Source organism: Folsomia candida, unplaced genomic scaffold, assembly GCF_002217175.1.
Source record: "Folsomia candida strain VU population unplaced genomic scaffold, ASM221717v1 Fcan01_Sc022, whole genome shotgun sequence".
Classification (NCBI taxonomy): domain Eukaryota; kingdom Metazoa; phylum Arthropoda; class Collembola; order Entomobryomorpha; family Isotomidae; genus Folsomia; species Folsomia candida.
Genome location: NW_019091214.1, coordinates 620525 through 634805, shown reverse-complemented (window position 1 = coordinate 634805; position 14281 = coordinate 620525). Strand labels below are relative to the sequence as shown.

The 14281-nt window shown below is 42.2% G+C and overlaps 2 protein-coding genes and 2 long non-coding RNA genes across 4 annotated transcripts; 2 read left to right on the top strand and 2 right to left on the bottom strand.

The window, feature by feature from the left end:
• Nucleotides 1-1255: 1255 nt before the first annotated feature.
• Nucleotides 1256-5132, bottom strand: LOC118438523. Its single transcript, XM_035858970.1, has 2 exons — nt 3821-5132; nt 1256-3705 (listed from the first exon to the last, which is right to left on the bottom strand). Exons 1-2 carry the CDS (start codon nt 5130-5132, stop codon nt 1256-1258), a joined length of 3762 nt encoding a protein of 1253 aa, XP_035714863.1.
• A 2336-nt stretch (nt 5133-7468) lies between these two features.
• LOC118438479 lies at nt 7469-11015 on the top strand. The gene is made up of 4 exons (XM_035858843.1): nt 7469-8055; nt 8270-8438; nt 8506-8669; nt 9096-11015. Exons 1-4 carry the CDS (start codon nt 7636-7638, stop codon nt 10830-10832), a joined length of 2490 nt encoding a protein of 829 aa, XP_035714736.1. The 5' UTR covers nt 7469-7635; the 3' UTR covers nt 10833-11015.
• A 64-nt stretch (nt 11016-11079) lies between these two features.
• On the bottom strand, nt 11080-11935 carry LOC118438480. Its single transcript, XR_004836824.1, has 4 exons — nt 11827-11935; nt 11656-11752; nt 11521-11566; nt 11080-11234 (listed from the first exon to the last, which is right to left on the bottom strand). It is a non-coding gene; the product is annotated as an uncharacterized LOC118438480 (long non-coding RNA).
• A 144-nt stretch (nt 11936-12079) lies between these two features.
• On the top strand, nt 12080-12834 carry LOC110858804. The gene is made up of 4 exons (XR_002548772.2): nt 12080-12192; nt 12280-12333; nt 12408-12447; nt 12544-12834. It is a non-coding gene; the product is annotated as an uncharacterized LOC110858804 (long non-coding RNA).
• The last annotated feature ends 1447 nt before the right edge of the window (nt 12835-14281 follow it).

Below are 14281 nucleotides of genomic sequence, written 5' to 3'. Positions count from 1 at the left end.
GAAAATTTTTCAACCGGAGGTACCCGAAGGGGTGACCCATACCGATTTTTCAAAATCATCCAATCGAGCTGAAATTTGGTATAGAGGCTGCTAAAGGCCCCTAATGGAAGAATATGAAGTCAAATTGGTAAAATTTTCATATCCGGAACCCGTTGGGGTGACCCATACCGATTTTCATAACTTGTCCCAAAAAACTGAAATTCGGAACGGTGATACTTAATGGCTTCGCATGAAATTATATGAAGTCAAAGATAAACAAAAAGTAACCAGAGGGGCACTAAGGGGTACCCATACCGAGTTTTGGAGGGTTGAATTTTGAAATTTTATAATTGAAAATTCTGACAAAAGTGAGTTTATTAATCAACCCTGGTTCGGCCTAAGCAAAGCTGTACTGATAGGTTTTTTCTCCGGTTTTAATTTGCTACATTGATTATAAAGAACGGTTATTGGTATGTATTTTGTAAAAGTGCAAACAAAAATTAACAAAAATTTTAATTAATTAAATTAAGTTTTTGGCACATATATTTATTATTTATTAATATGTGCAAATTTTTATTACAATTTGTAATCTAAAATATTTATAATCCATTTTTTTTGGTAAAGAAAATTTTTTTTTGCTACTGTTTAACTGCTTGGCTATACATAGCACAAATTGTTTTAAACAATACTTGCCCACGATCCCATAAGTTCAAATTAGAAAAAAACTGCATTTTATGAGAAGGAAAAAAGATTTTGGGAAAATTTGATTGATGGGGCCGTGTCGTTGAAGTATGTTTTCTCCTGGGGTGCATTGGTGTGGAAATGTGTACCCTTTTTGGTTTATGAATATGTGCACTTTGGGTGTGGATAGGTGTGCATAAATCAGTGGGTGGACTTGGACAAACTCGAGTAACCTTGACTTGACTTTACTTGACAATGACTCGTAACAGAATGGACAGGAGTATGAATGTTGAGATTGTTTAAATAGACTTTTACATACGTGTGTAGAATGTTCTAGAACATGAAGAAAATGAACTCGAGGTTATTGTAGTCAAGTTTAAGAGATATGGTAAGTAAATTAGAGATAAAAGTTCATACAATTAGTATGGGTCATAAAATAATAGAAATAGGTAAATCATATTATGAAATAGATTTCAGTCAAAAAGATAGGAAATGGTTTACATATGCATACATACTAAGTTACCGAACATTCCGGCCACCTTGGAACAATAACTTATTTGTTTCAATAAATTACACAATATCTAATGTTTCACTGTCACTGACTGTTGATAATTGGAAGAAGGCACAGTTTGTGTATTGGGCGTTGAAGTGATCCTGCCATGGTGCGAAGGGTCACAGCACGAACTTTATTGTCAGCGGCTGGATGAAGTGATGTGATGCGGCCAAGATTCCATTTAAGAGGGGGAAGGTTTTCATCCTTGATGAGGACGATGTCATCAACTTTTAGATTGGTTTTTTGTTGTAGCCATTTATGACGTTGTTGTAGACGGGACAGATATTCTGATGACCATCGTTTCCAAAATTGCTGCTGGAGCGATTGGACTAATTGCCATCGGGACAATCGGTTCTCTGGCAAAGTAGTGAGATTGGGTTCAGGGACAGCAAGGAGGGGTTGTCCGATAAGGAAGTGTCCTGATGTGAGAACGTTGAGGTCGGATGGTTCGTTCGAGAAGGGTGTCAGCGGACGAGAATTGAGACACGCTTCGACTTGGGCGAAAATTGTGGCGAGTTCCTCAAATGTAAGGCGAGCTGAGCCACAAATTCGACGGAGGTGAAATTTGACAGATTTCACTCCAGATTCCCAAATTCCTCCGAAGTGGGGACTGCCGGGGGGATTGAAATGCCATTTGATTCCTTCTCCAGCTAGAGATTTGGCGACAAGATCGTTGTGGGTCTGAGAGATAGCTAGATTCTTGAGTTCTTGCAGTTCCTTGTTAGCTCCCACGAAATTGGTGCCACAATCTGAGTGAATGTCGGTGGGTTTTCCACGCCGGGCGACGAATCGGCGGAGAGCTGCTAGGAAGCCGTCAGTGCTAAGGGAGCTGACCAGTTCCAAGTGACAGGCACGAGTTGAGAAGCACACGAATAAGGCCAGATATGCCTTGACGGAAACTTTGCTTCTTGGAATGTCAGGGCGAAGGAGAAAGGGACCGGCGTAGTCCACGCCACACCGTTGAAATGGATACGAAGGGTTGACACGAGATGCTGGTAAGTCACCCATCAATTGCTGTTGAGTTATTGCCTTGTGTCGCGTACAGGTGACACATCTTCTGATCTGGAAACGAACTGCATCTCGGACCCTCAGAATCCAATAGTGCTGCTGGCTTATTGACATTAGAAGAGTTGGGCCAGCGTGAAGGTGACGAAGATGAAGAGAGCGGATGAGCAGTTCCGTCAGCTGAGAGTGTCGGGGAAGAAGGATTGGGTTCCTTTGATCGGATGAGATTTTCGTTGCATTCCGGAGACGACCGCCAACTCGGAGAATGGAATCGGAATCCAGGAATGGATTGAGAGAGAGAATTTGGCTGCTTTTTGATAACGGTTTGTTATATTTGATTGCGTATATTTCTTGATGGAACGATAGTGATTGCGTTATTTTTATCCATGTGTGAAGAGCTTGTCGTAGTTCTGCTGGTGTCAGAGGTCCACTGGTACGTGCAGACTGCGGTTTGCAGTTTTTTGTGAATCGTAGAATCCATGCAGTAATTCGGGTCAGGTGAGTGAGGTCGGAGTAGCGATAAAGTAGAGATAAGTCGTGTTGCGCAGTAAGGGCGGCTGTAACAACGACGACGTTTCTCTCTGCATCTTTGATTTGTTGTAGATTCTCGTCACCAACCTCAATTGGAGAGGACGGACCCCGTGACGATGATAGAAGCCACGAAGGACCATCCCACCAAAGAGATGATGATACGAGGTCACGGGCGAAGAGACCACAAGAGCAAATATCTGCAGGATTTTCTGTTCCGGGGACATGGTACCAGCACGACGAGGGGATGAGCTCCTGGATGGTTGTGACACGATTTGCCACGAAGGTTTTCCATCTTGAGGGATGTGACTTGATCCACGCTAGGACGACGGTTGAATCGGACCAAGCACGAACAGCAGTGTCTTCGGGAAGTTTGAGTGCTTTCTTCACGCTGCTTATTAGTTGAGCGAGAAGGGAGGCGCCACACAATTCGAGCCTGGGGAGTGATATTGTTTTGGAGGGTGCAACTCTAGTTTTAGATGTCACAAGGGCCACCCGGCCACCATGAGAGGAGTGGGACAGGAGGTAGACGACTGCACCGTAGGCCTTCTCTGACGCGTCGCAAAAGCCACCGAGTTCACACGAAGAGGGGATAGTGTCGACGATGCATCTTGGTATGGTAATATTATTGATGTTGTGTAGGTCTTCTTTGTATTGTGACCACAGTGTTGCAATTGATTGAGAAACTGGATCATCCCATCCTGTCTGTTCCTTCCACAGATTTTGCATAAGAATTTTTGAGAGGACGATTACTGGAGAAAGCCAACCAAGTTGGTCAAATAGCTGGGCGATTTCTGACAGGATTCTTCTCTTTGTGATTTGATTTGATGACATTGGAATGGGTGTAGCGGAACTCGAACTGGTCGTCGCGTGTGTTCCACCGTATTCCAAGTGTTTTGACAGAGGGATCAAGGGAGATGTCCAATTGGTGTTGAGATTCATGAAGATGAGAGGGTAAGCTTGCCATAAATTCAGGAGAGTTTGATGACCATTTCCGTAGGTTAAGGCCCCCACGTTGCATTAACTGCAATAATTGTTGTTGTAGATTGATGGCTGCCTCCACTGTTGACTCACCGCTGATGAGATCGTCAACGTAGAAGTCTTCTTTTGTCTTTGCAGCAGCAATGGGAAGGGACTCGGACTCGTCATCGGCCAATTGTTGTAGAGATTTTACTGCTAAGTGAGGAGCAGCAGCAGTACCATACGTGACAGTGTTAAGTCGATATTCTTGTACAGGATCAGAAGGATTTTCACGCCAAAGGATCCTTTGAAGATCTGCATCTGAGGGCGTGACCCGGATTTGGCGATACATTTTGGCGATGTCTGCAGTGAAGGCGATTTTGTGAAGACGGAATCTCATCACAATATCGACCAAGCTATCCTGCAAGGTAGGTCCAACCATCATGCAGTCATTGAGAGAGTTGGATGTGCTTGTCTTTGCAGAGGCGTCGAACACTACCCTGAATTTGGTAGTAGTGCTATCAGTCTTCTGGACAAAGTGATGGGGGATGAAATACGTTGGATTGATAGGATTTGAGACCTCCGCAGCAGGGACGAGGGACATGTGACCAAGAGAGAGGTACTCACGCATGAATTCTGTATATTGTTGATGATGATCTGGGTTCTTGACGAGTCTTCTTTCCAACTGTTGAAGGCGACGAAGAGCAGCATCACGAGAATTTCCCAGTGGAGGCATAGGCGATTTGAGAGGGAGAGATACTGTGAACCGACCGTCCTCACCACGATGATGATGAGATACATAGTGGTCCTCACATGCCTTTTCTTCTGAAGTGAGGGACCGCTGCTCGGGAACGGACTCCACTTGCCAGAAGGATTGAAGGCGCTTATCCAAATCCACATCCGCGACGTAGACTTGGGGACGAGAGAGAGATTTGTTGACATTTCCAGCCACTAGCCAGCCAAGAGTGGATTCGATGCCCATGGGAGTACCTACTGCTCCATGCTGTCGTCCACCTCCGACCAGAGACCAGAAAACGTGGGATCCAAGGAGGATGTCTATGGGACCAGGTTTGTAGTAGCCTGGGTCTGCGAGTTTGATTGAGTTTAGGTGTGACCAACGGGAAGTGTCACATTGTTGTAGTGGTAAGTCTTCAGTAATTCTTGGGAGAACCAAAGCATCCACTGAGTACGAATTGGTTGCAGGGAACCTGGGTTGAAATACGAAAGAAGTGGCACCTTGAGCAGTTCCTACGGGGGCAGCAGCAAGACCGAGAACCTCAGCGGCGCTTCTTTTCTTCTTAAGTCCGAGTTGCTGAAGGCAGCGAGATGTGATAATGCACGTCGTGGATCCTCCATCTAGAAGAGCTCGACAGGATTGCTGTTGTCCACGGGCATCGTTTACAAGAATGATCGCAGTTGCGAGCATACCATGAGAAGATCGAGTTACTTGGTCATCTTGAGAATGGTGAGACAAGGCCAAGGGTTGCACATGAGAATCGTTTGATTTGTGTAGAAGGCTGTGATGTTTTCCGTTACATTTCTTGCATCGCCCAGTATTGGTGCAGGATTTGGTTTGATGGTTATCCAGCAAGCAATTATAACAGAGGTTGAGTTGACGTATTTCTTGTTCTCTTGCAGGAACAGAGAGTAGGTGGAGTTTGGGACATTTTCAGATTGGATGAGGGTTCACTCCACATACTTTGCAATTTGATTCTGTGTGAGTGTGATGAACATGGGCTCGAGTTGGACTTGGTTCTGGTTTCGAAGAGTTACGAGGTTTTGGACCGGCTGCCAGAGCACGAGCGCGCTGTTCCATGAATTCGAAGAGTTCAGCTAGGGTTGGGATGGAGTTGCCTTTCAGTGATTGTTCCCACAGTTCACGGGAAGTATGATCCAATTTATTGAGAATTGTGAAAAGCATCATGGCATCAGTTGTTTTGTCTGTGTTTAGATTGAGAATTTGGAGAGATCGCTGACATTCTTTGCTTGTGTCGACCAGACTGCGGATGGATGACGACGAGTTTGCTGCAGGCTGATTGTAGAAGCGGCGAAGAATCGCAAAGAGGATTTCTCTGTCGTTTTGGTAGCGATCATGAAGTTGCTGCCATGCGATGTCGTAATTGGCATCACTCAGGACCATGGATTGTATTAGTTTGGCAGGTTCACCCTTCAAATATGATTTTAGATATGTTAGTTTCTGACCTTTACTGATTGTAGTGTTGCTGTGAATAGAGGCTGTGAAGAGGTCACGAAACGAGGTCCATTCGAGGATACTGCCGTCGAATGCCTTCAAGTCGAGTTTCGGTAGTCGAATTTGTTGTGTTGATGAGTTTGTCGATGAATTAGTGATGGGAAGACTTGCTTGAATTCCATGAAGCGCATTGTGGATGGAATCTGCAGAATTTAAGAGCAGAAAGAGATCTTGCTTGTGAGTTCCCATGTGGTTGGGGCAAAGGGTACGAATCTTGAGGTGGATTTCGTGAAGTTTCACACGACAGGATGCAACTTCCTCAAGTAGGATGGGGATGCTGGTCCCATCGACGGGCGTCACTTGATGGGCTTTCACTTTGCTGTCGATGTACTCAAGCGTGTCTGCAACGGCATCACGTTCGGCGACGAATTTGTCGATTGGTGCCATGACGGCGATGATTAAGGGTAGAGGGGATAAAACTGGACTTCAACTTACGGGTGATTGAGTTCTGGTAGGGTTTGAGATATCGTACTGATATCTGGTTCGAGCGAGACCAAATGATGGGGCCGTGTCGTTGAAGTATGTTTTCTCCTGGGGTGCATTGGTGTGGAAATGTGTACCCTTTTTGGTTTATGAATATGTGCACTTTGGGTGTGGATAGGTGTGCATAAATCAGTGGGTGGACTTGGACAAACTCGAGTAACCTTGACTTGACTTTACTTGACAATGACTCGTAACAGAATGGACAGGAGTATGAATGTTGAGATTGTTTAAATAGACTTTTACATACGTGTGTAGAATGTTCTAGAACATGAAGAAAATGAACTCGAGGTTATTGTAGTCAAGTTTAAGAGATATGGTAAGTAAATTAGAGATAAAAGTTCATACAATTAGTATGGGTCATAAAATAATAGAAATAGGTAAATCATATTATGAAATAGATTTCAGTCAAAAAGATAGGAAATGGTTTACATATGCATACATACTAAGTTACCGAACGTTGATGTTGAATTTGGTATATGAAATTTTTGTTACATGCAATTTTAAGATTTTTTTGCTAGGGTTTACAGTTTATAATTTTTTTTCTCCAATTTTAATATTACCCATTGATATTATAGATCCATGGGTATGTAATTTTGAGTTCAAATAAAAATTGAAAACTTATTTGCACAACATTAATATGGACATTTTTGTTGCAATTTTGACTGTAAAATATTTGCATATATTTGTAATCCACTTTTTTTCTGTTCAACGCTGAAAGAATTTTTATGATACGGTTTAACTGCTTCGGTATGCATAGTACAGATTGTTTGAACTAATTATTCCCCACGGCCCCACAATATTGATACGTCCAAATTAAAAAAATGCATTTTATGCGAAGGAAAGAAATTTGTAGGAAATTTTGATGCTGAATTTTGTGTGAAATGTTGAAAGAAATATTTTTTTGTTGGTGTTCAACGCTTAAAGTTTTTTTTTCCAGTTTTAATAATAAAATTGTAAATTGAGATGACATACGGCTAGTTTCGCACAGCTGACAAATCCCTAAAACTTTGACAAATATTTATTTTAAATTTCAAATTTGTTTCAAAAATTAATTCATATATTTAAAATTCTTGCATTTTTTTGTAAAATCGGATTTTTTCTTAAAAATTTTCAACAGAGGTGGAAAAGAACATGAAAATATAGAAGAAAAAACAGGAAAATTTTCCAAGGGGTCAACGACACCGTAGCGAACATTATGCATCTCTTTTCCAATGTTTTTCTCGGTCATCGCCAGATTTATTTGATTTTTGACATACTACTTCTCGGAAATTTACTTTCTCAATTAAAGTTTCTTAAAAAAAATTGGTACAAAATGGAAGTGCGCCACGAACTTTCTCGTATTCACAAGAACCAACTCCGCGCAACTCTTCTCGGTGCGTCGACGTCCCATCAAGGTCAAGGAGGCCACCCGTCGGGAACAGAATGCCCGTCATCATCGTCATGTCCCGTCGCGACAACGTCAACGTCAACTTCCGGTCCAGCAGTGACGGCGCTGCCGATTTACCACTTGGAAGAAATCTCTGACCCGTCGAAAGGTTATCGAGTTTCCCATCCGGACATGGAGCTCTTCAAGAGGCAGAAGTTAGGTTATCTTTTCACCGACGGGGAGGAAAATGTAAGTTTTTTGGGGGGAATTTGGTAGGTGATGAAATGTATGAAAATGTATGATTTTTTGGGGCGTAAAAATGTCTGAAAACTATAATTTGGGAAAAGTAAGTTTTTTGGGGGGAATTTGGAAGGTGTACAAATGTGGGAATTATGGGGTTGAAAATGTGTGAAAATTGACGATTTTTTGGTGAAAATTTAAGAAAAGTATGGTTTTTCTCCAGCTTGTCGACTTGCAGCAAGGGCTGGAAAACGGAAGGCAAGTCCCTGTCCCAGACGTCGTGGAGATTAGTGACGAACGTTACGACAAACTTTATCCTGTCATTGATTGTCCCATCTTCATCAGTCAGACGGATCACGCATTCGGATCCGGATCATCCACCGAGACGACGGGTAGGTTAGATTACTTCTCAATTTTTTTAGTTGATAGGTCATGGCTTTATGTCTCAATTATTTACAGAATTAGGTACAGAATCACCGCCTCCCTACTATTTGAATGAGTCAATGTTGTGCTCCTCTTTCGGCGAAGGATGTGACACGGATTACGACCTTGATGAAGAAGATGCAGAATTTCTAGTCGAAAAGAGACGAGTAGATCCAACCTTCACCGTCACGGAGAGTATGGTACGACCAAAGATTTCCAGGTTTTCAAGGATGGACAACATAATTTGTTAAATAAAATACAGTATTTTGTCCCCGTTCTTCCCAGCTATTGGATTTCAGGGGGTGTCACAGCCACAAAAGGACGAGAATCTATGTCGAGAATACAAGTCGCATAGGCGAAAATGTGAAGAACTTAACTTTTTATCGTCCATTTTCACGGTTTTATAAAAATTTTGATAGCTATAAAAAGTAAATCTCCTCACAAAACACGTATTTTCGTACGCTTTCTTTATTCTCGATGTAGATTCTCTTCGTTTTGTTGAAGTAGCACCCTGTGGAAATTCAAGTTCCTGTAAAAACCGGGGGAGATAGCAAACTATTCTGTTCACCTCTCTGCGTAGCTTATCATACCGACCTTATCATGATATGTGTCCCCCTTTTTTCCAGTTTGAAGGACTAATTTCCTACTTTCTCGCCCACAATTTGTCCTCCAAGTCGGATTTCGATCAACTCCTCATCACATTAGATGAAGCTCTGGCCGCGGCTGAGGAACCGCCACCGCCGCCACCACCGATTCCTGTTCCGTCATCAAACGCGTCGTCTTCTCCCCGGTCACCAAAGCCAGAAAAAAAGAAACTAGGTCCAGACCCCAAACCCCCACCACTTTTTCCGATCAGTGTCCCCTCTCGGTCCCAACTTTGCTCGGTGATGGAGTATTTTTTGGAAAAAAGCGAAAAAATCCCATCCTCGCTGGCCTGGCAGCCGGTTCACATTCCGGAGAAAAAATCGAGAGCATCACCAGTTCGAAAACCAAGGAAGAAATCAACAACATCATCAGCGTCACCTGGCTCGCCACGACCCTTCGCGTATAAAATATTTCGTCCCCCGATTCCCAAAGTGGAGCCGAAAGTGTTGCGTTCTTCAAAAAATTTAGACTGGAATTTCGCCTCGGTGAGGCGACTGAAAAAGAAAGCGAGCGTGGTCTGCAATTTCGCCACATATTTCAAGAGCGTGATGCAACTCCAAGTCGCGAGGGGGTTAGAGCAGAGGAAATTTATTGCGGACAAGTTGGCGGAGTTTGAGATGAAGATAGCGGCGGAGAATGGGGAGGGTGGCGACAACGTGGAGAAAGGTGGCGACAACATGGGGAAGGGTGGTGTCGAAATTCCTACCGGCGACGACGTGGTGGGTGGCGAGGAGCATGTCGAAGTTCATGGCGGCGACGGCGACCCGAACGAGATTCAAATGAATAGGAGGTCGTCTTCTGCTGCTTCTGAGGCTACTACTCTGAGCGGAAGTGACTATTCAGATGCCACGACGGTGGAAATGACGACGGAAGAAAGCTGCTCGGATGGGGAGTGTCCAACCACCGTGAGCGGAAGTGAATGCTCAGACTTTATGGAAATTACGACGCCAGAAACGGACGACGCGACGAAAACAGAAGAAGAAGCCTTGGACGATTCTGTAGAGTTGGTGGATCCGGCTGGAAATAAATTAAGTCCTGCCACGTCCATTTCCCTCTTTGCAAAAATGACAGGAAATGATGTCCTCTTTGTCGGCGAGGTGAATAACGAGAACAATCCACCCGCCGTGAAGAAACGTGGTCATAAATCCTTCCCATCTTCCATTTCCTCTCGCCCAAAATCTGAGAAGAACGTTGCCAGCAAGGTGTCGTCTCCCCGATATCCGAAACGAACCCGGTTATCCGATCAGGGACAAGAAACGTTGCGATGTTCGCCACCTCCTGGACCGGATCACACGTACTGCGCTCCAATCTCACCCAGTCACATGTCAATGTCGGAGGATTGTGAGGACACGAATTCGATGCAGGACATACCCCCACCACCACCACAGGAGGACGGAGAGATGTGGGACGTCTTGGCACAACTTGACCTCGGTGGGGAAGAGGGGGTGCAGGGAGAAGGCAAGAAATTAGAGCCATCTTTCCCCATAAAGTGGGTTAAAGAAATCATGTCAGAAATTTTAAATGAAGATGGAGGAGGAGGAGAAGGAGGCGAAGAAGATTCTCAGGTCTCAGAAAGCCAGGAATACTTTCGACATGTGTACGTCGTACATCCAGAGAATTCGGGACAGGTTGGAGGACAAGATTCCGCTACGAATCCAGTACAAAATTCCCACGCCACGAGTCCACAAAATTTCCAGGATATGAATCCTCCTCGTTGATGAACTAGCCTTTAGTCAACCTTCTCTGCATGAATCTCAATTTTTTACAGAAACTTATGTCTATTTTTATACAATGTTTACAGAATATTTATTTGAAAAACTATACGTGCTATCAATCAGTATTATGTAATAATGAAAAAAGTGCAAAATGAATGGAAATAATGTGCATCATTTTATCAGAAAAATCGTCACAATTTTATCCTGGTTTACGATTTTAGAGTATTTTTTTCAGAAATTATTATTTTCTTCTCCATTTTGGAATTTGTATTTGTTCAGCAACATTCTTTGACTTCAAACCCACACTTGACGCATTGTTTCTTCCACAAACAAGCCAACAGGAAATAAGCAAATGGCGCAAATGATTCCACAAACGAGGGCGTTATTATCGGTTATCATCAATCCCTAAGGAAAAAATGATGGCAGGTTATCCATAAAATAGAGTTTGAAGTTTGATAGAGGCTTATCGAATAGAGAGTTAGGTAACACAGAAGGAGCAAATTTGAACAGGTTTAGGACAAAAATTTGAACAAGGTAGGAAAAATCGACCACATTCAGGACAATTTTGAGTACACAAATTTTACCATTTCGAGACCAAAAATTTTGCAGTTCAAAAATAAAAATTTGACCCATTTTACAGACAAAAATTTGCCATAAATTAAGGACAAATGGTTGGACAGATTAAACTTACACCACAATTTGGACACAACCCAGGCCCGTACATCCCAAGAGTCACACTAATTAATTAATTAATTGCCTATTATTAATTATTAAAATCAGATAAAATTTATTTCAAATTCAAAAATTCTGTCGTTCTTTAGCATACACATGTACGGGAACAGCGGGCGGCGGGTAACCCTTATCGCCGGCTGATTGACCTTGATGCTTGGATGGGTGCTGCGACGGGGGGCCTCCATGCTGACCTGGAACCCAAACGTGGACAATTCTTAATTATTTAATTAATGACCCCAACCAATTAAAAACTCGCAATATTTACCTGAAGTGGTTGATTGTTCTTCCCTTGCTGCTGCATTTTGATAAAAAGATCGATTTGTTCAAACAAAAAAGAACAAGAACAAACAAGAGGGACCTACATACAAAAAATATGATATTTAGAATTTATCGCAATTTGTAGATTTGCCAAAAAAATATTTGTCTCTCAAAAATATGATGACAATTATTTAAATTCTACGAAACCCTGACGATTACCACAAACAAAAGTAGACAAAAAAATGTAAGTCTAGGAATTGAAAAAAAAATCGACAACACCTACTTTTTGCCAGTCCGATTGTTCTTGTCCTTGTTCAGCCCGAACAAATCAATCTTTCCGTCAAAATGGAGGAACAAGGTCAGTACAATCAAGGTCAGTACTACAAGTAAACATTACGAATTTTTAATTTTTTGTGATCAATTAATTAATAATTAATTATCGTCCGCTTTTGTCCGCCAGGTCAGCACCCGTCCCAAACTCAAGCAGGTTACCCGCTCCCGGCGCTCCTCCCGTGTAAGTGCAAACTAAAGAAATTCCTTATTTTTCAATTAAAATTAAATTTTAATTAAAAATACTTCTTTCATTAGTGTGATGGTTGCCGGGGAAGGAGTGTGCCCAAACTGTGGGGTAGGTTCAATTTGTGTACTCAAAATTGTTCTGAATTTGTTCTAAATATTCGATAAGCCTCTTTTTATGGATAACCTGACACCTTTTTTTCCTCAGGGAATGATGTTGACCGACAACAACGGCTTAATTTGTGGACTCATCTGGACCTTTTGCTGCTTTCCTTTTGGCCTGATCTGCTTGCACTCGATGTGGAAGAAACGCTGCGTCAGCTGCGGATTTGAAGTGCCTCAGTGCTGCTGAATTATATAATACACATTTCGAAATGGGAGAGAAAATCAAAATTAGGATGATTTCTGAAAAAATACTTGTAAACTACTCACGTATGTAAAACAGCATAAAATTGTGTATTGCTTTTGTACAAATAAAACAAGACTGGATTTATTATAATGGCAATGTTTGTAGTAAAGATATACATTATTTTCGAGTATTAGTAAAGTGCAGCAATTTTTAGAAATTAGGAAGACGACTTGTATAGTTTTTCATAAAAAATTGTTCAAAATTGTATAAAAGTAGGGATAAGTTTCCTTAAAAATTTAAAATTCATAGGGAGGCAGAAAGTTATTCAGTGAAGGATGGTCCATCAACTTGGAGGAGGATTCATGTGGGACTCTTGGTTTGAATCGGTGTGGAAATTTTGAGCAGGATTCGTGGCGAAATCTTGTACTCGGCTCGTGGCGTGGAAATTTTGGGCTGGATTCGTGGCGTCAACATCTTGTCCTCGATTCGTGGCGTGGAAATTTTGAGCAGGATTCGTGGCGAAATCTTTTCCTCGACTCGTGGCGTGGAAATTTTGGGCTGGATTCGTGGCGTCAACATCTTGTCCTCGATTCGTGGCGTGGAAATTTTGTGCTGGATTCGTGGCGAAATCTTGTACTCGGCTCGTGGCGTGGAAATTTTGGGCTGGATTCGTGGCGTCAACATCTTGTCCTCGATTCGTGGCGTGGAAATTTTGTGCTGGATTCGTGGCGAAATCTTGTACTCGGCTCGTGGCGTGGAAATTTTGGGCTGGATTCGTGGCGTCAACATCTTGTCCTCGATTCGTGGCGTGGAAATTTTGTGCTGGATTCGTGGCGAAATCTTGTACTCGGCTCGTGGCGTGGAAATTTTGGGCTGGATTCGTGGCGAAATCTTGTCCTAAACTCTAGGCGTGCAAATAGTGTGCCGTGGCGTAGAAAATTAAATCTTGTCCTCTAGCCTGTCTAGATGGGTCGAAGAATTCTCCGAACCCGGACGCAACATGTACACATGTCCGAAATATTCCTGAATTCATATTTACATTTTTTTAATTTAAGTTTTTAAGTCCAAAATTTGCATTTTTGTTGAATGAAATTATGACACGCCATATTTTATTCCCACATTTTTTATCCGTATTACTCACGTACAGATTAACAACTTAAAAAATGAACCACATCACCAGAGTCTTGTTAATCCGGGATTACGGATTGAGGATTGAGATTGGGATTGGGGATTAATTAATCCTTAATCCCTATCCTCAATCCGTAATTTTTGACTTTTAATCCCTAATCCTCAATCCCAAGAAGTTTGGAAAAAATAATTAATCCTCAATCCTAATCCCGGAAGCAATTGATTAATTTTAATCCAAGATGGGATTAAAATGGGATTAAATCAGCTCCACCTGTTGAAAATTCTCGGAGACCTTGCAAATTCTCCTTTTGTTTCAATGAGAAATATGTTTCCCATACCTATCAACGATATATTTACGGCAATTCCATCATTATATTTCACAAACAACAATTCGATTATAAAACAAATATAGCTCATGTCTTTAAAAACATTTGATAAAACTTTATCTGTTCAACTTGATTTTAGTTCA

Bases quoted from the DNA above. Each gene is read 5' to 3' on its own strand.
- LOC118438523 (XM_035858970.1), bottom strand. From the start codon at position 5,132: ATGCTCGCAACTGCGATCATTCTTGTAAACGATGCCCGTGGACAACAG. The intron at 3,706-3,820 runs GTGAGTCAACAG...ATTTATGGCAAG, and splicing joins CGTTGACGATCTCATCAGCG to CTTACCCTCTCATCTTCATG.
- LOC118438479 (XM_035858843.1), top strand. From the start codon at position 7,636: ATGCATCTCTTTTCCAATGTTTTTCTCGGTCATCGCCAGATTTATTTG. The intron at 8,056-8,269 runs GTAAGTTTTTTG...GTTTTTCTCCAG, and splicing joins TCACCGACGGGGAGGAAAAT to CTTGTCGACTTGCAGCAAGG. The intron at 8,439-8,505 runs GTAGGTTAGATT...AATTATTTACAG, and splicing joins ATCATCCACCGAGACGACGG to AATTAGGTACAGAATCACCG.